The sequence below is a fragment of the Telmatherina bonti genome (assembly GCF_933228915.1).
Source record: "Telmatherina bonti genome assembly, chromosome: 9".
Classification (NCBI taxonomy): domain Eukaryota; kingdom Metazoa; phylum Chordata; class Actinopteri; order Atheriniformes; family Telmatherinidae; genus Telmatherina; species Telmatherina bonti.
In genome coordinates, this window is record NC_136627.1 from 6,115,643 (window position 1) to 6,141,444 (window position 25,802).

Below are 25,802 nucleotides of genomic sequence, written 5' to 3' on the forward strand. Positions count from 1 at the left end.
ACACAAAGCTAACAGGCGACATAGACAGGTAAACCCAAAACTAACAAGTGAGACAGGTAAACCCAAAACTAACAAGTGAGACAGGTAAACACAAAGCTAACAGGTGAGACAGACAGGTAAGCCTTTTAATTGACTCCTCCCTGAGTCAATTAAAAACTAACTGAATCAAATCCAGATGAAAACATATTAAATACACCAGATAACAGATAATAATATATTTGATCTGTGGTGTTTCTGTTCGACCTCGCTCCTGTTCTGGATCATTTTTCTGTTGTTAAACAAAAACCTGCTAACATTTGGGGGAGATTTTAACCTGAACCACCTGAAACAGTCTGAAAACAGTCTTTCCATCCTGCTCTGAACAAACCCGGCTCAGCTTTACACTCACTCTCTTTAAACAAGCAGTAAATCCATCAGGATTACCACCAGGAGCTTCTCCAGCTCTTCCTTTATTCTGCAGGAAACCAACTTGTTGCTGCATGAATTAAAATGACTTTCTGGCAGGCTGGAGTCCATCACACGGTGCAGAATATTCATCTAAAGATAAAGCATATAGAATCAGATTACTGCTGACATTTGAGCACTCTGCAGCCATGATGTGTCCTGACAACAATGCCTGTCTTGTCTGCTGGGGAATACTGGTTATGTATTAGTCATATAAGGTGCAGAACAACAGGGAGTGGCGAGTCTAATCTGTTTCCTGCTGTAAATCAGATCTGTATCAGCATGTAGAGCAATAACAGAGTCTGCTTAACCACACAGTTCTTCCTCCTGCTCATTAGCAGCCGTTTATCTCATTCTTCAACCTGACCCCCTGCCATCCTCTCCTAGTTTAAGGTTGCTTCTGTCTGGGGTACACAGAGGGGGGGCAGTATAAATAGCTCTGTGTCCCTGCTCAGGTTACTCTGCCAGAATCCAGGTCCAAATACCACAAGACAGAGGCACCCGCTGACAGACAACACAGGACACAGGAGACTCCACATGGATTATTTACAGGAACCTGATGCTTCTCTTTACATTTTCATCAGCTTTTTATTTGCAAACATCATGCAGAGCAACACAGAGCTGAGTAAAGTTCTCTTAACTTGCGCTGATGAGCATCTCCTCTCATTTATAACTAATATTTAAGGATCATGTATAATGAGCCACTTGGACGATGTTTTTACATAAACATGATTCTACTGTTCAGACTTTACTTTTCCAGATGATTGTTAACCATTTATGTTCAATAACCTGAACTCACTGCATTTTTCATTCATGGCAATAAAAACAAACCGGAGTTAGTAGGTTAGTTAACGTGACCTCCCAGATGTGGAAGCTGCCCACGCCATCGGCACTAATGCAACCCCATCCCATCAGAGATGCAGGCTGATAACAAGCTGGATGCTCCCTCTCCTCTTTAGTCTGCAGGACACGCCGTCCATGCTGTCCACAAACTATTCCACATCTTCATCCAGGTTTCCACTCAGAACATTTTAAATGAGCTTTGGTCCAGAGAAGACGGCGTGTTTCTGGATCCTCTTCACATATGATGGAGCTTTAACCTGCATGTGTGGATTTCAGCCTGAACTGGGTTCACACTGGTTTCTGGAAGCTTCCTGAGTCCATGCACTGGTTTCCAGTAGAGAATCATGTCTGCTGTTAAGGCAGAAGATCACCAGCATCCAGCCTTATCCCAAGCATACAGAGATTCCTCCTCATTCTCTGAATCTGTAGATTATACATTCTGCATTGTAGCTGGTAGGATTTTCATATTTTTCTGAATGTAAGGATTAGTTAGGATCCAGTTTGTCTCAGACTGGTGAAGTTCTGTCCATCTTTCCATCTGAGAGACTCTGCCTCTCTGAAATGCTCTTTTTATACCCGTCATGTTACTGACCTGATGATAATTAACCTGATTAGTTGTCAAATGCTCCTCCAGTTAGTTCTGATTTGTACCAGTTACTTTTTCAGCCTTTTGTTGCCCCTGTTCCTACTTTTTCCAGCTGTTTCTAAGTCGTGGCTTCCAGTCCTGAGCAGGTTTGGGGGAAAATATGCAGAATGTTGTTGGATATTTATAGAACCAGCCTAGTAAATGATGATCGGTCAGTCATTTGTCATATCTGAGTTCAATACAGCTCAAAACAAAAGTCAGGATTAGCATCATCATCAAGACGTTGTCCAGTTATTTAAAACAAACACTTGAAACATAAATCTTCCAAATCTGTCTGATCATTAACAGGAAATGTGCAGAAAATGTTCTCAAACAGTTGCATGTTGTCACAGCTTGAGCCTCAGCAAACTGCTTTCTGTGAAATATCATGGTATCATGTTTACCTCATCAATCCCACAAAGTCCTGATTCACATCTAATAAACACCACCTGCACTCATACCTGCATCTGCACCTCTACCTTTACCCAAACCTCCACCTGCATCTGCTTCTCTGAGAACACTCCATTAACTGATTACTGCAGCAGCTGGCAGCTCTTCAATCGATCGTGCAACATTTTTATTGATCGTCGGGCCTTACAGGCATTGTGAGCGTGTGTGTGAGATGCAGAGTGATATTTACACCTCTGTGTTTGTCCAGATTTAGACTGATGGTTTTCAGAAACCGGAGCAGACTCCTACCTTGTGACAGGCGGGTTGGTTGTTTGACCTGCAGCCCATCGACAGCACAAAGGTTCCCACATGGATGCAGCGTGATCAGTCCAGACTGGTTCTCTATGAAGCAGTGTTGGGCGGCCACCCCGGGACCCTGGATGCTGACGTCCACGGGACCGTGACCCAGAGTAGTCCGGCCTGAAATCAGATGACACAACACAAACAGTCAGAGCTCCTCCACCTGAACTGTCTGAGGTACAACCTGCTTTTGATCTGCTTCTGTTGGTCATTGTGTTCATGTACTGATCTGTGATCTGATGGCGGTGTAGAGCTGCAGCTGCATCTCTACAGAAATACAGATATTCATCCTGAAAATGCTTCCGTTGCTCTTTTGGTTGAGCCTAACTCTGCCATCTTCATTTATTCCTCCCCAGGAACACATTTCCTGACATTAACACATCGTCTTCCGCTCTGATTACAGACATTCTCAGTATTTATATCTGTATTTATGTACATGTTTATGTACTGTACACACTCTGTCAGACCGTATACTGTACATATTCATTTATCAGCTTACCTACATCCAGACTTACCTACAAATTCTTATTCTTTTATTTGGATTCCATTTAGGCCTAAAAAAGACCCAGACTACTGACTACTGCAACACCCTGATCTGAAGCTGACCAATCATCTGTAGCAGAATGGTCCTAAATCTGTCCTCAGACAGATGATTTTAATGTTGGTGTTACATGCTGGGAGGCGGCTGGTCAGACGGTTTAGCATGAAAGCGATCCTGAGAGGCACAGATACAAGCAGGCAGACGTTTCTGTGTTCAGATGATGAACATTTAGACGTCAGGATCTTATAAAATGTCTCAGGTAAGTGTAACTAACTCCCACACACTTTCTCAGCCTGAGAAACGTCCAGGAGCCCGTTGCGGTGGACACACAGAGACACATTCATCACACTAACAAGCAAAGCAGAAGCTGAAAGCTGCCAGATGTCAGGAATGATAGAGTACACTTCAGCTCTGTCAGGATGGCGAGGAGGCCGGTTTCTCACCCTCGGGCAGCGGCAGCAGGGTGATGGCTGTACTCAGTCGTCCACTGCCCAGGCTCACCAGGTGGGGGCGCTCTGCTTGGAACTTCAGCCCCTTCCCAGTCTCAATCAGATCCAGTGGAGTGCTCTGCAAACAAGTGAACATCCTGCATGAATATCTTACTGATATAGTTTAAACGTAGCAGTGATGCGGATGCTAAAAGCATCTGTAACATCAGTAAACACCTGTTTTTACAGACTGAAATCAGCCTCAGCACCTGTCAGCTTTGCAGTGGGACATTTCTGCACCGACTGGAGGTGGGACGGGCTGTCTTCTCAGCTCGCTCGGCTCTGTCTGGCTGGCTGTGATCGGGACACAACAGGAAATCTTTTCCCAGCCATTAGCTGGACTAATTGGCTCTGCGTGACAGGAACATGCGAGGACGTGGCGTTACACCTACGGCGGGATGCTGTTTCCACTGCTGCCTGCTCTGTTTACACACTGCAAGCTCAGCCCGAAGCTTCCCAAAGTGCTGTCGGAGCAGCAAGGGGGAAGGGATGTTGCCATAGCAACGGCAGTCTGAAATTAAGAAACAAGAAGCTCCTGGAGGGCCTTCAGCAAGCCGACGTGTGATGATCACTTTCAGCGCAGCAAATTTGGCTTTTTAGTCATTTGGTCCTCCTGTTTCTGCAGAGAGAAGTCTGAGCATGGCTGCAGGATGTTTGGTGGTCCTGCTGCACCGCGTCCTGGACGTTCGGGCACATGAGGAGTATGTCGTAGTGTATCAATAACTTCTTCTTATTTTCCAAAAACATCTGATGTTTGGACGGATGGAACAAGTTTCCCCGAATGGATCCAGTTTGATATGAAACTGTTGTATGTCCTGAGAAGCTGCAGCTGTTTTATATGAAACTCATTCACCTCAACATGACATGTAGAACACCAGCTACAGGTCCCAGTCCAGTCCTGGTAATCCAGTTCACTGTAATCCAGTTCTAATCCAGTCCATTCAGACTGATCATAATCCACTTTAGTCCAGTTTGTTGAAAGACCAGCAGAATCGCCCTTTGATTCAGTTCTCCATCATGACCTGACAGGAAAACCTCCATCGGGACCAGAACCAGGTAGGAAAACCTCTACCAAGACTAGAACCAGAAAGGAAAACCTCCATAAGGACCAGAACCAGGAAGGAAAACCTGCATCAGGACCAGAACCAGGTAGGAAAACCTCTACCAAGACTAGAACCAGAAAGGAAAACCTCCATCAGGACCAGAACCAGGAAGAAAAACCTCCATCAGGACCAGAACCAGGAAGGAAAACCTCCATCGGGACCAGAACCAGGAAGGAAAACCTCCATCGGGACCAGAACCAGGAAGGAAAACCTCCATCAGGACCAGAACCAGGAAGGAAAATCTCCATAAGGACCAGAACCAGGAAGGAAAACCTGCATCAGGACCAGAACCAGGAAGGAAAACCTGCATCAGGACCAGAACCAGGAAGGAAAATCTCCATAAGGACCAGAACCAGGAAGGAAAACCTCCATCAGGACCAGAACCAGGAAGGAAAATCTCCATAAGGACCAGAACCAGGAAGGAAAACCTGCATCAGGACCAGAACCAGGAAGGAAAACCTCCATCAGGACCAGAACCAGGAAGGAAAACCTCCATCAGGATCAGAACCAGGAAGGAAAACCTCCATAAGGATCAGAACCAGGAAGGAAAACCTCCATAAGGATCAGTACCAGGAAGGAAAAGCTCATTCCAGGTTCTGGTTCCAGTGGAGATTTAGGTTTTAGGATTTGACTGAACAGTCCTCTGCTCTGGACTGACTGGGTTTCCAAGATAAAACAGCTGTGTAGTTTGGGGGAAGCGAAGAATGATGATGATGCTTCAGGAACACGTCAGAAATGTTCCACAATTGTTTTGGTGGTTCTGGTGGGCCAGGCAGGCCCAGAGGGAACACTGATTGTCCTGATCAGCCACCAAGCTGCAGAACCGCTGCTTCACTTTCATGATGAGTCATTGTTCTGGGCCAAGGACGTCAAACCATCAGGTTTTCTATCAGTTCCAATCTGAGATGGAGCAGAGAAATATTGCAGAACCTTCCATGGACTGAAGGTAAGAGAAAACCAGATACTAGCAAGTATCAGTCCCAGCATCAGTCCCAGTATAAGTCCCAGTATGAGTCCCAGTATGAGTTCCAGTTTGGACTAGGAGATAGGAGAACATCTGCACCTCAGTCAAGTATGTAAACAAAAACAAGTGGATAGGATGGAAGCAGTCTGCTGGTCTTGTAGAGAACTGTGTTCAAGACCAGTTCCACCACAGCTCCACCCCCATAACCACGCCCCCGTAACCACGCCCCACATAACCACGCCCCCTTTACAGAAAGATGACCTCTTGGTGAAAACTTGTTCTGGATGAACTCTGCTCCTGCAGAGTTTAAATAAAGCAACAACTTATATTTATATTTTTAAATGTCATTAAACACGTTTCTGTTTACAGCAAAGTTAATCAGTTTAATGATGATTCTGGCGCCAAGCTGACGCTTTTTGACTTTGTTTCATTGTGAATGTCAGTGATGAGGCTGACTGCAGACATGTCTGATGACATTTACAGACTTACAGACATTTAATTACTTGCAAAATTCAGTGATATTTGTAAGCTTTGACAAACAATAGTGATTTGTGGGTGTTTCCATTGAACGCATTAACCTCAAGTCTCGTAAAATCTTGTTACTCTCTCGAGAGTTTACGAAAATTGTGGTTTATACAAAGTAGCCATGTAGCACTACTTGCTGTGAAGAATTTGCTACGGCTTTTTGAAGCTTTTCTTCCTCGTTTTCTTTTCTAAAACTCTAAAATTTGTTGTTTGTTCCACACCGTGCTATCTTTACAGAAAATAAACGTGTCATGACTCCCACGTCACACCTAAGGACACATAAATGCAAAAAAATACTTACATTACATTTACATTTACATATAAACACTTACATTTCCCATTACACTTAACAATATATTTCTATATCAAAATGTCTGAAAAACCACCTCATGAGAGAACTTTTAGCGATATCTGAGACTTTTTTTTTCCGAGTTTCCATTAGCGTTTTTTTTTATTTTTTTTTTTATTGCATCATTTAATTTTTTTTACAGTTCTAGGTGTGATGGAAACACAGCTAGTGCTGAATACTTCACAAACATGTCAACATGCTGATCTGCAGGTGGGAAACGTGCTCACTAGCTGTAAAGATACGACTCTTTCCAGCCCGTTGCACTGCCATGCATGCGAGCCACCAGTAGAGGCGCCAGAGCAGCATGCAGAGACTCTTTGTGGCCTCTAACGATGGCAAACAGATGCTGCTCAGGGACCCATGAGGAAGCGGTGTGAGCTTGTGAAAGCAGGTGTGGTTACTTGCCCTACGGTACTGACAACCTCACTTACAGGTGTCAGCTGTGTGTGTGGATGCATCGGTGTTTGAGCCTGTATAGAAAAGCATTGTGTGAGTGTGTGAGTGTGTGTGTGTGTGTGTGTGTGTGTGTGTGTGTGTCTGACTCAGGCGTTCAACAGACGGTTGGGATTTTAACGCTTTTCTCCTGCTTTTAAACGTTCAGGTTTTTATTTACAACCTGCCTTTAGTTTGTCGGCTGCGTGAGTCCTAATAGGATTATCTGATTGGTGGTCGGCCGGTGGAGTGGGGTCAGGCCTAAGAGGATTGCTGAGACAGAGACTGGCTTGCTGTGAAGTTCTGGGAGGCTGACTGGAAGCGATGGGAGGAGTGGGAAGGTCACTGCTGCAGGATGCGTGCTGGGTTTATTTGCTGTGTTGTGCTGCTCTCATGTGGTGCAGCCTGCAGCGTCTTCTCATGCAGCAGCATCTAACGCATATGTAGCTCTCGCTGTGTGTGTTTCTAGAAACATCCGTCTTTCCTAACGCAGCATCGTCATTTAAATGGGTCCTGCAGGGCTGTCCCAGTTTCTCTACTGGAATCAGGAGATTTAATCCCACCATGCTGCACCGTCTCTTTCTTGCTTCTTTTAAATCTCATGAACAAACACACACACACACACACACACACACATGCCTCCTCTTAAAGCCTGATAGGATTGTCCCAGGCAGCAGGTGGGAAACATCCAATCCCCGGCTCTGTGTAATTACTGGCTTTACAGCATACTGACATATGCTGTCAGCGCTGTGCTGCCTGACCCCACCTGCAGCCGCTTCACACGCCGGCTTCAGCAGATCGCCATGGTGACATCACTATCTGATGCGCCGACATCAGCCAGTGATGTGCTGAAAGTTAGTAATCACAAGAAGAGAACTGGAGACAAATAACGTACAGGGAACATTCATGACGTATGTCCAGTTTTGTCTGTAGAGGCTGCTGAGTTTTCTTCACACACACACACACACTAAAATCTAGCTAGCTGACTTTAGTTGTTATAAACTTGACTTAACTGGATGGAACTGAGTTTGCAGAAGTGAAACTGATAATATGAACATGATTAAATCTGTGGTGCTTCACATGAGTTCAGGTTTGCTGAGACTAACACAAGACGAGAAAAAGGAGCATAAATTCTTCATATGACAAGAAAAGTGAAGACATGAGATTAAAAAATCCACTGGTCAGGATTGTGTGGACCAGATGTGGACCAGATGTCAGTTGCTGGATTGGACGTGGATTACGGGTGGTGTTTTATTGGCCAGATCTGGTCCTGACACAGCGAGTCACTTATATGAACGCTCTCAATGTTAGCATCAATGTTAGCAACTATGTTAACATCTAATTTAGCATCTAATGTTATCATCAATATGAGCAACTATGTTAGCATCTAAGTTAGCATCTAATTTAACATCTATGTTAGTATCTATTTTAGCATCAAAGTTAGCATCAATATTAACAACTATGTTAGCATCTAAGTTAGCATCTATGTTAGCATCAATGTTGTTATCTATGTTAGCATTTAAGGTAGCATCGAAGTTAGCATTGAAGTTAGCATCTATGTTAGAATCGAGTTTAGCATAATAGCAGCATATATATTAGCTTGCTGTCCCCTTTGTACTAAAATAATGTAAACTCCATCAGACTGGAAACGTTAAACTGGGACCAGTAAACCAACAGACCTAGATAATGTTAAACTGGGACTAGTAAACCAACAGACCTGGATAACGTCAAACTGGGACCAGTGAACCATTAGACCTGGATAACGTTAAACTGGGACTAGTAAACCAACAGACCTGGATAACGTTAAACTGGGACCAGTGAACCATCAGACCTGGATATCGTTAGACTGGGACCAGTAAACCATCAGCCCTAGATAACGTCAAACTGGGACCAGTGAACCATTAGACCTGGATAACGTTAAACTGGGACCAGTAAACCAACAGACCTGGATAACGTTAACCTGGGACCAGTAAACCATCAGACCTGGATATCGTTAGACTGGGACCAGTAAACCATCAGACCTAGATAACGTCAAACTGGGACCAGTGAACCATTAGACCTGGATAATGTTAAACTGGGACCAGTAAACCAACAGACCTGGATAACGTTAACCTGGGACCAGTAAACCATCAGACCTGGATATCGTTAGACTGGGACCAGTAAACCATCAGCCCTAGATAACGTCAAACTGGGACCAGTGAACCATTAGACCTGGATAACGTTAAACTGGGACCAGTAAACCAACAGACCTGGATAACGTTAACCTGGGACCAGTAAACCATCAGACCTGGATATCGTTAGACTGGGACCAGTAAACCATCAGACCTAGATAACGTCAAACTGGGACCAGTGAACCATTAGACCTGGATAACGTTAAACTGGGACCAGTAAACCAACAGACCTGGATAACGTTAACCTGGGACCAGTAAACCATCAGACCTGGATATCGTTAGACTGGGACCAGTAAACCATCAGACCTAGATAACGTCAAACTGGGACCAGTAAAGCATCATGCACTGGGAACAATGGGTGAATGGAAAGAAAAACATGGGAAAGGAGAAAAGATGAAGATATTTTGTAGTTTTAAGGGTTAATTAACCAGTAGAAACCTTATTTAACATTTACTAACATATTTAATAATCTGATTCCAGTGTTCACACACACACACACACACACACACGCACACACACACACACACACACACACACACCTACCTGTAACACCTGGTGGGTTTGACGTCCACATTTAGGCATGTTGCTGTTCAGGTGGTCCATGTCCGCGGAGCCGTGTCCCTGCGACACATGAAGATCCTGAGGGGAAGGAGGAGAGACACAGATACCAATCATCATGTCTGACTTCATCTCTAAATCCTTCTTCTTCTCCTCATATCTGCTTTCTGAAAATTACATGACGACAATGAGACCGGACCCTCAGGGATTCTCCTCCATGGTGACATATTCGTCCAGCTTGGTGTGAATCATGCTCGGAGAACCACACACACACAATCTGCACCAATCCCACACAGCGCCTTCCTTCTTACTCATGTCAGTTTGGGGATTTTCCACCCAGTCAGCACTAAACAGACTCATCATCTCCACTCTGTGAGCTCAGATGTGAAGCGGCCACAGATCCGCAAACGCCACTAAATGTGACAAAAGTTTGCAGTCGAGAGATGTGAGAAGCTGATTCATAAAAACACCCAGGAGAGGTTGGAGACCGATCCCACGCTGATGATCCAGGTGTTTGCAGACACAAAACAGGATGAATGTGTCTTATGGGATCATCTGGGATCTAGTGGGATCTTCTCTGCCTTCAGGACAACAACACACTGCTGCCGCATGAAATGATGCTCACAGGAGCCTCAGACAGGAACTAATACAACAACCAGAAATAATTAGAAATAAAAATCTGTAATGAGAAGGATTTCTACCTTCCTCCAGTTGTCCAGCAAGTATATCGCCTCCATGGCAAAGAGCTGCTCCTGGACTGAAACTAAATCCTCTCAGCAGGAGCTTTTCAGACCAGGACACCTGAAAACCCACCGACTTGCTGTCAGTAGCAGCTGGGACGCTTCCGGAAAGACGCAAACTTGTCTAAATGTTCGGCTGAAAAGCTGCGGATTCAAAAGCACCATTCAGGAGGTCCGACCTGTTGCTGCCTGCTCCTAACTAAGACTTACATTCCTGACTGACAGCTTGCTGCAGACGGACAGACGTGCAGAAAGACAGACGTGTGTGGGATTATGAGGACAATCAGGGGAAGGACAAGAAGAAAAGAAAAGTTTTGAACATGTTGAATCAGGTAAAAAGCAGCTTTTTAATTGTTTAAAATGTAAATATCCGACATTTTCTACAAGCAGGAACATCAGACAGAAGTTTAATCTGCGAATAACATGATGTCAGTCTGTTTTCAGGATGTCACAGTAGAAAATAAATCAGTTTTTAACTTGCAGAGTCACTAAATTCGATTAAACATATTACAGGTTTGTTTTCATTCACTTTACTGACAAAATTTAGTAAATACAAAATAACAAAAAAAATACATTACTTTATTAGTTTTTCATAATTTAGGATATAATGAAAAAAAAACTCTGTTTTTTAATTTGACCATATCATTATTTAAAAGTAGGCCTTCATATTTGTTATATTTTCCATTCAGAGAAAAAAGAAGCTGGTTTTTCTCTTTTGACATAATATCAGCGTTAACCCAGAGTTTTCTGTAGCAGGTTCACTCCTTATGGGGTAAATCACCATGGTAACTTGCGCTGAACAGCTAACCTGCTCCGAAGCGGATTGCGTTCTGGATTAGAGACCAGCCAGTGTAAAAGCATCACCTCCTGACCAATTAGATCTCTTGGAACATGTTGTCCACTTGGTGGTGGATGGTGGGAGGAGCTTAAGAGAAAATAGTTTTCCGGAAATTATAACCTCTAGCGGTTAAAAGTGAAGCCTATGTGAAAGTGTCAAAATTTGCAGTTCCCCCTTCATCCACTAGGGGCTCCAAAACAGAGTAAAGCCCCATAGACTCCCATGTTAAAAAGACCAACTTCACCGCAGAAATAAACATGTTTACAGCTTGGTACAAAAGACATTTTATGTTTAATAGTTCAGGTTTACCTTCATGACAACTGTGGGGGGAAGTTACTGTTTGGAAGTCATTTCATCTCGAAATTTGGTACAATCAGGGGCGTGTCCTTTTGATTGACAGGTACCTGATATCCCGAATCATAGTGTAGGTTTACCTACACAACTGTGGGGGGGAGTGAATTTTTTTTATTTATTTATTTTTTTTATAACTCATCAGTTTAGAAGTAATTCAATCATGAAATTCAGCATAATTAGTAGGGGTGGAGAAATCGAATCGAAAAATCAAAAATCTGGATTTTTTTGTTTCACAATTTTAAAATCGATTTTTTTTTTTGTTAAAAAAATCTATTTTCTTTTTTCAATGAAATAAAATTAATCTACTATAGATTTTTTTCATTTTTATTGGTTTTATTGACCTTTTTACTTGTCTTCTTGGCCAGTATAGTAGCAGAATGATGGTCTGGTGACTGTGTTGTTTTCTCCTAACTGAAATCAAGAGAAATTACTCGCAAAAAAAGGTTTTATAAATTTTTTGGGATTTTTAAACAACGAAAATCAGCAATATCAAAGAATTTTGAGAATAGCAATAAATTGAATTGGCACCCAAAAAAATCGGAATCGAATTGAATCGGGACAAAAGCATATTGTCACAGCCCAAATAATTAGGCACATGTCCATTGGATTGACAGGTACCCGAAAGCAGAACGTAGAGCAACCGCGGAGTTTAGCCATTGAACAGCTGCAGCTCGCCTACTTCTGTTAGATAGTTAGCTTCTGTTAGCTTCGGGTTAGTTCAGTTAGCTTTTAGCTACAAGCACATCTGAGTTTGATAGATATCAATCATCCATCCCCCATCCATCCCTGGAAGAGACGACATGTGTGACGCTGCCAAGATGGTGATGGTAGGAACCGCCCAATTAGCTTTAATTCAGCGCTACAGAAACCTATGGGTGACGTCATGGAGGCTCCGCTCATCTTTCACAGAGTCAATGGTTCTTAGGGACGGATGCATTCTGATGAATAGATAAAACCTTGTTACAGAGCTTTAAAATATGTTTTTGTGCTTGTTCCTGAATCTGAAATAAAGTCAAACTGAATCCATTCATATTGTCCCAATTATAGTTTTTGTTTGGTTAATTTCTCACAACGCACAAACACACGCACATACATCTGATATCATCCCTTGCATCATATACACTGCTCTAAAAAAAATAAAGTGAACACTTAAACAACACAATGTAACTCCAAGTCAACCACACTTCTGTGAAATGGAACTGTCCTCTTAGGAAGCAACACTGATTGACAATCAATCTCACATACTGTTGTGCAAATGGAATAGACAACAGGTGGAAATTGTAGGCAATTGGCAAGACACACCCAAGGAGTGGTTCTGCAGGTGGTGACCACAGACCAATTCTCAGTTCCGATGCTTTCTGGCTGATGGTTTGGTCACTTTTGAATGCTGGCGGTGCTTTCACTTTAGTGGTAGCATGAGACGGAGTCTACAACTCACACAAGTGGTTCAGGTAGTGCAGCTCATCCAGGATGGTACATCAATGCAGCTGTGGCAAGAAGGTTTGGTGTGTCTGTCAGCGTAGTATCCAGAGCATAGAGGGGCTACCAGGAGACAGGCCAGTACATCAGGAGACGTGGAGGAGGCCGTGGGAGGGCAACAACCCAGCAGGACCGCTACCTCCCTCTTTGTGCAGGGAGGAACAGGAGGAGCACTGCCAGAGTCCTGCAGAATGAGCTCCAGCAGGACACAAATGTGCATGTGTCTGCTCCAACAGTCAGAAAGACTCCATGAGGGTGGTATGAGGGCCCGACGTCCACAGGTGGGGGTTGTGCTTACAGTCCAACACCGTGCAGGACGTTTGGCATTTGCCAGAGAACACTAAGATTGGCAAATTCACCACTGGCGCCCTGAGCTCTTCACAGATGAAAGCAGGTTCACACTGAGCACATGTGACAGACGTGACAGAGTCTGGAGACGCCGTGGAGAACGTTCTGCTGCCTGCAACATCCTCCAGCAGGACCGGTTTGGCAGTGGGTCAGTAATGGTGTGGGGTGGCATTTCTTTGGAGGGCTGCACAGCCCTCCATGTGCTCGCCAGAGGTAGCCTGACTGCCATTAGGTACCGAGATGAGATCCTCAGACCCCTTGTGGGACCATATGCTGGTGCGGTTGGCCCTGGGTTCCTCCTAATGCAAGACAATGCTAGACCTCATGTGGCTGGAGTGTGTCAGCAGTTCCTGCAACATGAAGGCATTGATGTTATGGACCGGCCCGCCCGTTCCCCAGACCTGAATCCAGCTGAGCACATCTGGGACATCATGTCTCGCTCCATCCACCAACACCAAGTTGCACCACAGACTGTCCAGGAGTTGGCGGATGCTTTAGTCCAGGTCTGGGAGGAGATCCCTCAGGAGAACATCCACCGCCTCATCAGGAGCATGCCCAGGCGTTGTAGGGAGGTCATACAGGCACACGGAGGCCACACACACTACTGAGCCTCATTTTGACTTGTTTAAAGGACATTACATCAAAGTTGGATCAGCAGGTAGTGTGTTTTTCTACTTTCATTTTGAGTATAACTCCAAATCCAGACCTCCATGGGTTGATACATTTAATTTTCATTGACAATTTTTGTGTGATTTTGTTTTCAGCACATTCAACTATGGAAGTATTTAATAAAAAAATCTCATTCATTCAGATCTACAACGTGTTACTTTAGTGTTCCCTTTATTGTAGTGTATAATAAGATATGACTTACTTTTCAACATTTTCAGATTTGTTGTTAAATTTAATGTTCAACAGCAAAATTTAAAAGTTATGCTGCTCTTTGAACATTATGGGTGTTGGTTCCCACCGCATCAGACTGGGAGACAACAGCAGCTATTCTTCCTCTGATGCACACCCACAAACAGCTCTCCATGTTCTCATACCAGGACAGAAAGGCTGGCATTGTTCCCATGAGCAGGCATGGATACCTCACACATGAGGACATTTTCCAAGCAAGGGAGGCGAACTGGAATGTAAATCTATAGACGCTAGGGAGGATGAATTCCTGCCTGCTAGATAACAGTAGACTGGAGGATAAGGAATAATATAAATTACAACCTGTCCTAGAATTAAGACATCTGATGTCTACTGGTATATTTACTTTATTATGGACCAACATTCAGAAACAAGTTTGACTAAACAGCATCTATAAAGGATCTGTCACCAAAAATGGTGTTTTATCCACCAGAATACCGTCATGATGCAGGTTTTACTGTGTTTAACAACATTTACAATGTAATGAGATGACATGTGATCAAATAAAAAAAAAATGATTTGGATATAAAATCTGCCATTTTCATTCTGAATTGTTCTCTTTGCAAACATATAACGTGCAGCAACATCTGCCTGTCTGGTTCCAACACAGCTTTAAGTAATTTATCCTCTAACTGCAGAAAAACAGAAAAATGTAACCGTGGTTGAAAAAGGACCTGAGATGGACCAGAAGCTGCACAGTGAAGAATCTCAGAGCAGCTTGGGATGTTTTCTGCCATATCCACCAAGCAAATGAATTCCTTACAGCAACAACTGATCCAGGTACAACCCTAGTTTTAAAAAATTTCAGGACAAGGTGTAAAATATTAATTAAAAACAGAGTATAATGACTTAAAAGGAGCAGACCAGTACTCCAGCTCCACCATGCTGCTGTGATGATGCAGGATGTGGTCCAGCATGGTGGAACCTGCAAGGTCTTCCCTGAAAGAGACGTTGTCTGGATGGGAGCAGATGTTTCAGCATTGATGGAGCTTCCCAGATGTGGAAGCTGCCCACGCCATCGGCACTAATGCAACCCCATCCCATCAGAGATGCAGGCTGATAACAAGCTGGATGCTCCCTCTCCTCTTTAGTCTGCAGGACACGCCGTCCATGCTGTCCACAAACTATTCCACATCTTCATCCAGGTTTCCACTCAGAACATTTTAAATGAGCTTTGGAGTCCATGCACTGGTTTCTAGTAGAGAATAATTTCAGATTCATTACCAGCATCTGACCATGTCCCAAGCATACAGGGATTCCTCCTGGTTCTCTGAATCTTCTGATGTTATTATAAACTGTAGATGTTGACGTCTTCAAAGTCTGAGGAATTTTTTGTGACATTATTCCAGTTTTTAGATCCAGCTTGTCCCAGACTGGTGAAGCTCTGTCAATCTTTCCATCTGAGAGACTCTGCCTCTCTGAAATGCTCTTTTATACTCAGTCATGTTACTGACCAGTTCCCAGTTAAACCAGTCACGTTACTGACCTGTTGATAATTAACTAGATTAATTGTCAAATGCTCTCCCAGTTGCTTCTGATTTGTACCAGTTGCTTTTCCAGCTCATTTTTTTTGTTGCTCATGTTCCAGCTTGTTACAGACATCTTGCTGCATCAGATTCACAATTAGCACGTACCAGTTTCATCATCTGATATGATGTTTATCTTCTACTGGGAAGAAAATATGACCTCATGAGATTTGAGTTTTATTTACATTTTAAACATCAAACAGTAAAACATGAAGGCTGTATCTGTTTTCAGTCTGTGGCTTCACACATGTTAAACAGCCTATAAATCCCCTCTCATCTCTGCTTGTCTGGCCACGTCTCTGCATAAACTTAGACTTTTTATGCTTTTAAAGAGCTTTAATTATCTTGTCTCACTCAGTGAGTTTATGATAACCACGTGAAGAGTGTAAATAAAGCTGAAAGACTCATTTGCATGTTATTATTTTCAGGTTTGAGGGTTATATGAGCATGTTGTCCGTCTGGAAGGGAAGCTACGAAAGAGCCTCCCTTCCTCCCACAGCTCCACTTTACTGCATTTCTGTGGCTTCTTCCTTAAAACAGAATCCATCGCTTGACTCAGGCCTCATTCACCAGAGAGAACCAAATACCATCACAGCATGCAGAGTAGAGCCTTTCCTTCTGCTGTCAGGTTTCTCATTGGAACAGAAATCTGCTCCATTCATTCAGCAAAATGACCGAACGTGAATAAAAGCAGCAGGCTTCCTTCTAAAGCTGGCAGGCATGTTGGAGGCAACAAACTGACCACTCAGTTCCACTTTTGCAAATTGTTGGTGATATTTTTGAGCTGCGTTCTGAACCAACAGCCAGAAAGACATTTACAAGTCCATCTGAGCTAAAGAGTTAGCTTTTTTCCAGTTCACAGGTCCATGTTTGTTTCTCGTTTTCATGAGTTGCCTCACAAGTACAAGCATCCATCAACACATCAGCTGAAGATGTCTGCCTAGAATCTGCACAGCACCACCTTCAGCCTTAGAAATACAAAGTCTGACAGCCAGATGTTCTTTAAAGACTGTTTGGTGGAACCAGAACCATATACTTCACATAAAAAGATGGACAGAGTCTCCGTGACGTCACCCATAGGTTTCTGAAGAGCTGAATTGAAGCTCGGTGGGCGGTTCCTACCATCACCATCTTGGCAGGGGCATGCGCGTCATCTCGCCCGGAAAATACAAATATGGACAAAGAGGTGGAGCTGAGAGGGGCGCTGTGAGCGTCATGGTGGATGATTGACATCGAGCAAACTCTGAGCTTCCTGTAGCTAAGAGCTAACCCAGAGATACAGGAGTTAACCAGCTAACGGAGGTAAGCAGGCTAAAGTCACGTTGTTAACCAGCTAAAAACTGCGGTTGTTCTACGTTCTTCTTACTTTAAGCGGGAGATCGGGTACCTGTCAATCAAAAAGACACGCCCCTAAATATGCCAAAATTCAAGATTAAATTACTTTTAAACGAGCGAGTTAGAAAAAATTTCACCCCCCCCCCATAGTTGTCATGAAGGTAAACCTGAACTATTAAACCTGAAATGGATTTATGAACCAGGCTGTAAACATGTTTATTTCTGCTGTGAAGTTGGTCTTTTTAACATAGGAGTCTATGGGGATTTGCTCTGTTTTGCAGCCCCTAGTGGATGAAGGAGGAACTGCAGTTTTATGCACTTCCGCATAGGCTTCACTTTTAACTGCCGGAGGCTCCGTCCATCTTTCATATACGGTGTATGACCAGAACCGACCAGTCCTGAGTACTATCTGGGTGGAAAGTTAGCACACGCTGAATGAGTTGATGTGTTTCGGTATCTGACTGTGACAGCATCTTTCCCAAACAGCAGCTTGTAATTCCAACCATTTCTGCAGGACTTCTGCATCTGCTGGACACGGCTCTGCAGTCGACAGGAAGCAGACTTTTCTCAGGTGGTGGCTGCACCCATGCAGAGTCAGATCTCTGGATGAGTGCAACCACATGGGTGGTTGACTTTTCTGGACAGAAAGTCAATGTTTGTTTCCAGCTGCATGTGGCTGCTGAGTCTTTAATAAATACTGAGGTTGGAGTGTGGCTGGAGCTCAGGGGCATATATCCATGTTGGCTCAATGAGGAAGGAGTTCATGCAGCTTCATGCAGTCCTGGGAGGTTTTGTTTTAAACTCTCTAAGCCATTTTGACTAAAAAGCGATTGTGATTATTCAGTCTGACTCATTCTGATTATGTAGCTCTTATTCATCTCTTCATCATCAACTGCCTGCCAGACATACCTGGACTATCAGGTTAAAACACTGCCATGACTGATGTGGTAGATTGTGACATTAAGCTACTACTCTGACACACACACACACACACACACGTATATATATATATATATATATATATACATACATACATATTTATTATTTTATTTATTTTTGCAGTGGAGCCCAACTATTCCAGTACAAAGTGGTCTTCAGCCCTTTCAAACATTGACACTGAACTGGTTGAATTAATCTCACTCATTTTAATTTGTCGTCAAACCAAATCCACTTGCAGAAATATGGTCAACTAAAAGACATTTATATTTCACATGTATGTGAAACTACACATGCAATAAGACACATAACAGGTTGATAATTCATGGAACAAAATCAATACTTTGAGTAAAATGGTGCTGATAAAATACATTCAAAATAGTAAAAATGTTTCAATTAAATACATTTTAAATTAAATTTGTAGTTACTTTAAATATTTAGGTTAAAAAAATTTAACTGTCTCAGTCTTCTACAAATTCTTTAAAATGGAGAGAGTTTAATTGGAAAAACTTTATTCGGTTCTTTATTACGCCATCTATTAAAAGTAAACAATTATCCTGTCAGCAAATGTGTTGGAGGCAGTGTGGCACTATAGGTGCTAATCATACTCATATCTTCTGGGATTGTTCACAGATTAAATTGTTTTGGACATCTGTTCACGTAACCTTGTGCGAGATGTTAAAATACCCCATTCCTTTGACATTCATTACATTGTATCTTGACTATCTCTCTGATGTTGTAAATAAGGATGACCAGTATTTAGTAAAAATATTATTGACAGCCGCAAGAAAAGCAATAACACGGCGATGGCTAAAACCTGAACCGCCCAGCCATACTCAGTGGATGGAGGTCGTTCAGGAGATTTTCACCATGGAGAAAATGACTTATGTCTTGAGACTTAAAGAGGGTGAATTTCATGAAAAATGGGACAAATGGATTGCCTACAAAATTTCAAAGAACACATTTTAAAAAGAAAAAAAGAGGGGGAGAGAAAGAGAAAGAGAAAAAGAAAAGAAAAGAGAAAAGAAGGGAAAGGGAAAGAGAAAAAGAAAAAAAGGAGAAAAGGAAGAAAAAAAGGGGAAAAGAAGGGAAGGAGAAGGGAAAAAAGGAAAAAGAGAAAAGAAGAAAAAGGGAGAAAAAGGGGAAAGAAGGAAGGAAAGAAAAAAAGGGAAGAAAAGAAAGGGAAGGAAAAGGGAGAAGGGAAAAGGGGAAAAAAAGAGGAAAAGAAGGAGAAGGGAAGAAAAAAGGAAGAAAAATGTATGGGTGCCGATTCGATTTATTGCGATTCTTCGTATATACCTGTATATTCGAATACTGGTTGCTGTCTTTTCCTTTTTTTTTTTTTTTTTTTTTTTGTTGCTCTCACTTTGTGTGTTTGTTCTCCTTTAATGTTGTGTTATTTTACACAATGTAAATCTATGCATCGAAGGGGCACTGGTTTGCCTTCTGTATATGTTTATATTTTATTTCTAAAAAAATTAATAAAGACTTAAGTGGAAAAAAAAAAAAGAAAAAATTTAACTGAACAATTTATTTATTTAACAAACCATGTTTGGTTTCTAGATGCTGCAGTGAGGAGGCTTCATGATGGATAGTGTTAGCTAACGCTAGCTAGCATTAGCTAACACTCTATACAGACCACTCGGCTCTACCTTATTACAAAAGAAGACTGTCTGATTGCTCTTGCACAAAATCTTTTCTTTTTAATGGAGCTTTGGACCATGTTTGTCTTTATTTCTTTATTTTAAATATTTCCTCATAACTTTTTGTACAGACGAACAGCTAGCGGCTAGCTGACTGTCTTCTTCTGCTCATTGGAATTTGTATAACTAAATGAAACATTAGTGCTCACAAGCAGTAGGAAGCAGCACTGCATCTGTGCTTTACATGAATGATAGTAAAATTTATTTTGCTTGGTCGACAACTTCTGCTGTCCTGCAGCCTCATGGTTAAGAGTAACTGCTGTAGATGCATAAACCAGTTTTATTTAGCGCTCCTCATGCAGAATGTTCGTCAACCTTGTGATCCAGACTCTCATGAGAAACACAAGATGAAAAGATAAAGCATCTTTCTCAGCCACAGGCTGTTTGTGATGGTGGTGAAGCTGAAGACCAGTCACATCCTCCATCATCAGATTGTTTTTCATTTATAAATAACTGACCGTGTCTAATGGCTTTGTTAGTTTACACCGCTACAGCGCTAAGCCAGGTGTGTTTTAGTAATCATATCCAGTCTACAGCCAAAGAAAACTCTTCTTTTGTTGCAAACAGAATATAAGAAACAAATCCTGATATATACATATACACATATACAGCGTCGACTGAACTTCCATAAAGCAGCCAGGTGTGTTTGTAACACACCTCACACTTCAGCATTTTTCGAATGAGATCATACACGTCTCACCTGCAGAAACTGCATCTATTTTCCAGCCAATTTATTTCCACACCTGATCCGACCTGCCTGGATGAAGCTGGTGAGAGTTGTTCTGAATAAAACATAAAGCTTCTGAAGGGCCTGAACCCTTCTGTTTCAGGAAGGAACATGGTTCTTTTTTAGACATGATCATACAATGTAAATAAGATAATAATTAAGTAATTCTCGTTGGATCTGAAAAACTCAGAGCTAAATTTTCCGGTTTTGTAATGAACCTGGATAGCATTACTTTAGCTTCCAGTGCTACAGTGAGAAACCTTGGAGTAATATTTGACCCTGACCTGTCCTTTGGTCCACATATTAAGCAGGTTACTAAAACAGCCTTCTTTCATTTATGTAATATAGCCAAAATTAGGGACATTCTGTCTCAGAGTGATGCAGAAAAACTGGTTCATGCTTTTGTTACTTCGAGACTAGATTACTGTAACTCTCTATTACTGGGCTGTCCTAAATATGCCCTGAAAACCCTTCAGCTGATCCAGAATTCTGCAGCCAGAGTCCTGACCAGAACCAGCAGGAGAGATCATATTTCTCCAGTTTTAGCCTCTCTTCATTGGCTGCCTGTTAAATCTAGAATAGAATTTAAAATCCTTCTCCTTACATATAAAGCCCTCCACAACCAGGCACCACTATATATCAAAGACCTCATTGTTCCTTATATACCAAGCAGAGTACTTCGTTCGCAGACTGCAGGCTTACTTGTGGTTCCTAGAGTCTCAAAGAGCCGAGCAGGAGGCAGAGCCTTTGGTTATCAGGCCCCTCTCTTATGGAATAAGCTCCCAGTTAGTGTTAGGGAAGCAGACACCCTCCCCACCTTTAAGACTAGGCTGAAGACTTATCTTTTTGATAAGTCCTATAACTAGGGATGGTTAGCATCCCTTAGTTATACTGCTATAGGTTTAGACTGCTGAGGGACATTTCCTGATACACTGAGCTTCTTTCTTTTTCTCTTTATCTCTCTCTTTTATCCCCCCCTCTTTTATCTCCTGTCTCAGCAGGTCTCCCTGGCCAGGAGTAGCAGTTCCTGTTGTCTGTTGTCTCTCTGTCCTCTTCCCCCCACACAGCAGAGGCAGATGGCTGCCTGTCCTGAGCCGGGTTCTGCCGGAGGTTTCCTTCCTGTTAAAAGGGAGTTTTTTCCTTCCCACTGTCGCCAGTGTGCTTGCTCAGGATGGGAGATTGAGTTGGACTCAACTCAATCTGTTGGTTTCCTTATATAAACTATTATGAATTGGCCTTCATTATGTTTTCCCCTCTGTCTGTAAAGCGTCTTGAGATGGCGTTGCCGTATATAAATAAAGTTGAATTGAATTGAATTGAATTGAAGATAAAAACAACAAAAAGAACCCAAGAGCACCTTGAAGAAAAGGAAAAGCTTTATCCTCCCCCCACTGTCTAATAAGAGACAGTTTAACCTGAAGGCCTTTACGCACCTACTCCGAGTATTTCGTCCAAATAATTCACATGGTAATATTTTTAATCAAGTCAATCACTATGGTTACATGATCGGAATGAAAAATTCGGAATTTAATAATTCGGAATTAGCATATTCTCCTACGAGTTTACATGAAAATAAGAATTCAGAATGAAGATTTACATGAAACACGTCCTCACTTAATTCCTCTTTAGAGCGGCGGGTTGGGAAGGGTTCTGATTGGACAGTGGACGTGATGTATGACGTGTACCAGAAATAAACAAAGTTGGCTCCCTGCTTCTCGTCTTTTCAGTCGTAACTTTTAAAAACTACATAATAAGAACCAGTTTCACTGCAATTTTTATTATAAATGTGAAGTAGCAGCTCAACACCAGCATACTACTTCACTTTCTGCAGCAACTGAGAAGGAGAAGAAAGACAGACCACCGAACACGGGAGGCAAAACAACGCCTCCATCGGGACAGGACAAGGTAACGAGCATGCTCAGAACGACCAGAATTAAATTAGAGCGGAATGAAGGTTTACACGACAGAGGAATTAAATAGTTGGGAATTAAAATGCGAATAAACCAGACACATCGAAATTAAGTTTAATTCTGAATAGAAATTTGCATTAGGAATTAAGTGTTTACATGGTCATTTTTCATCAGTTTAAAGCGGAATTAACTTTTATTCAACAGGAATTAAATCTCCCATGTAAATGTAGCAAATGTCAAATCAATGTGAATGTTCACATCAGTGACAACGTTTTGCCCAGTGATTTTGTGAGTTTTATTTTTTAGAACTGGGGAAGATTTCTCTTAATATTCGCATCCGACAGCTATTGAATCGACCAATCAGAGAAGACGTGTTGACTGATCTCTGGTTGCAGCTCTGGAGGCTTCATTTTCGCTGCTATTTCATTCAAACTTTCTTTCATCACTTATTATTTCTTCTCTGCTGTTTAAAGCAAGTAGCTAGCTGCTAAAGCAGGTCCTCCAACTTTTCCACAGACTTAAGACATCTCTTCTTCCTATTATTCACAATTTTGTGTCGTTTATTTGCATCAGTCCGGGTGTGCAAAGGCCTGTAGTCTGTAGAAGTGGATGATGGGAAGCATTATTTGTCCAATGGTTAGCTGAGTCATTCCTGCTTATAAAGTTACTTATTCAACACCTAACGGATGGATTCATACAGTTTCTGAGACCTGTTGCATCACTTCATGGTAAAAACTTTGTTTAAAACCTTGTTTTATACAATATGATGATGTTTTTGCCCCCCAGTGGATGACTTTTACATAACATTAATCCAAACGCATCACATGGTACTCAACATACCTGCAAATTAACAGCGATAAAAAGATATTATTCGTCAATGCGCACCTGATTCACCTGAACACCAGACTATTCTGGACAAAAGCAGTCTGTGTGGACAGATCAATCTAATTTCACTGTGTGTCTGTACCAAGGCAGAAAACAGTTTCTGAGAGGTTTCTAACCTCTGAGCCGTCTACCGCCTCTACTTTGCACCAACCTCTCGGAATTTCAGGAATTTCTCGGGATGTGTTGATCCAGATGGGTTCTGGAAGCAAGCCATGTTTCATGTCCCACTACTTTTCTCCAGCATGCAGACCGAGGTTCCTCCCTGCATCAAACATGGCACATCCAGGCGTTACAGCCCCATCCTGAGCGGCTCTGCGTGGTGGCGTCCAGCCGGGGTGTTTCAGAGCTGCTGAAACAAGCTTCTGGTCTCAGCTCTGATGCTGAAAGTTAACGTCACAAACTGCAGAAACGCAGGAGAGACGAGCAGCAGCTGCAGGAAATCAGAGAGATAAAGGAAGAAGAAGACGTACAAACTCTTCATCCAGCTGTCTGAGTCACTATAAGTAGACTTCCTGAACAGCAAACCAGCCAGGCACCACTTCCTGTTAGCCGTTTGGACCAAGGTCAGCTCTACCCTCTCGCATAAACACAAGTCAGACCCAGTGCTGCAGCATCTGCTCCCACTTCTCCGGGTTTTCAGCAGGCGGACGTCCCTTTTATTTCTGTTTGTAGCTAATTATTCTGTCTTCTGCAGCAACGTTCTGCATCTACAGACTCGGCGTGAGACTCTGAATCAGTTCAGAGTAAATATATGACTCAGAAATAGACATGAAAACAAACACAAGTCTGATGGCATGTGTGGGTTAACGGTGCCGCAGATGTTCAGGTCTAAAACGCAACAGACCTGCTGGCATGTTGCTTTGTCTTTTTCCAAATAAAGTACAAAAATTTGGCCGAAATTTGCTAAAAACCACGTGCAGAGCAGCAAATGAGACAAATTATAATGAATGGATACCTGCTGATGAGGCTTCATACAAACTCTCGTTTCTCTGCTCGCGTGTCCTCATGCTGGTCATCCTGATCAGCTTTTACTGGTTTTTAATTAATAAACTTTCATTTCTTGCAAGTTGTTTGAAATTAATAAAACATAATTAAAAATAAAAATTTGGCCCTGCGATGGACTGGCGAGCTGTCCAGGGTGTATCCTGCCTTTCGCCCAAAGACAGCTGGGATAGGCTCCAGCTTCCCCGCGACCCTTCATCGGACTAAGCGGTTAGGATAATGACTAAATGACTGAATAAATATAAAACTCATGGTGGATCTCTGGTGCTGAAAGAGTCGTACAAACACAGAGATCGGTGGTCACATGATGCCGTTCCTACGTTACAGCAGAAGAACCAACCAGGAGACGCTAATGGACATGGTCAGCAACAATACTCAGGCAGGCTGAGGCGGTCAAACCATGCCACGTTGGTACTAAGACCCACACACACACACACACACACACACACACACACACACACACACACACACACACCATCCCAGCAGCAGCCTGACACCATGATGGATCCATGTCTTCATGATGTTTCTAGCTGATTTGGAGCTACAACGGCGACCATGTCAGCTTCACACTCCTATCCTCCGTCTTCCTCGTTCTGATGCTCAAAGTGAACTTCTCCTCCACGTCTACGTGACTGCATGCTGACATCTGATTGGCTGGTGTAACAGGAGGTGGAGCAGGTGGATCTAACCGTAACCTAGCAACCTGAACCCGATGGAAACAAACAAAAACGTCTTGTTTTTAGTTACAGGTTGTGTTGCCAGAGTGGCGAACACATGGCGGTAGGCAGAGGTCCTGCAACAGAAAACAACTAGAAAATCACAAAGGAAAGATAATATAACATTCACCTTTTACCAGCTAAACATGACTGAAATCAAACATACCTACAGTAATATAACATGTAATATAACATGCTACATCGATCTGAGCGCCCGCGGACAGACGAAATGCCTCACACCCTAATCCCAAACTGGCCTCCCCAGCACCTGCCACTTTCCAGGTAAGCACACTAAATTAACTGAAAGTCATCAAGTCATGCTTCCTCAGTGACACCAGCTGACCCTTCAAACAGTTTCTCCATCCACTGACATCAGGCATGATACATGACCAACAAAGAAAGTTCAACAATTCTTGTAGCAAACCACCAATACTTAGTTCAGTCCAGTGACAACTGAGTACAACTCATTAAAAACAGGAAATGAGCAGCATTTCCTCCCTTTGGTGCTGCAACACAAGGCATGCTGAGTAAGTCATTAAACTAAGTATTTGATATGTATTTTAACCTTACGGAAATACAACACTAAACCAAGACA

At 42.6% G+C, this 25,802-nt stretch overlaps 1 protein-coding gene across 5 annotated transcripts in view; it reads right to left on the bottom strand.

Moving 5' to 3' along the window:
• Positions 1 to 25,802, bottom strand: part of phldb1b (pleckstrin homology-like domain, family B, member 1b) — a 107,790-nt gene that overhangs the window by 70,937 nt on the left and 11,051 nt on the right. For all 5 annotated transcript variants that reach the window (XM_079246494.1, XM_079246495.1, XM_079246493.1 and 2 more), the window contains exons 2-4: positions 9,779 to 9,874; positions 3,647 to 3,770; positions 2,612 to 2,782 (exon numbers count right to left, since the gene is read on the bottom strand). In XM_079246494.1, the coding sequence (XP_079102620.1) occupies positions 2,612 to 2,782; positions 3,647 to 3,770; positions 9,779 to 9,838 (355 nt within the window). In that variant the 5' untranslated portion in view covers positions 9,839 to 9,874. The remainder of the gene's footprint in view (positions 1 to 2,611; positions 2,783 to 3,646; positions 3,771 to 9,778; positions 9,875 to 25,802) is intronic.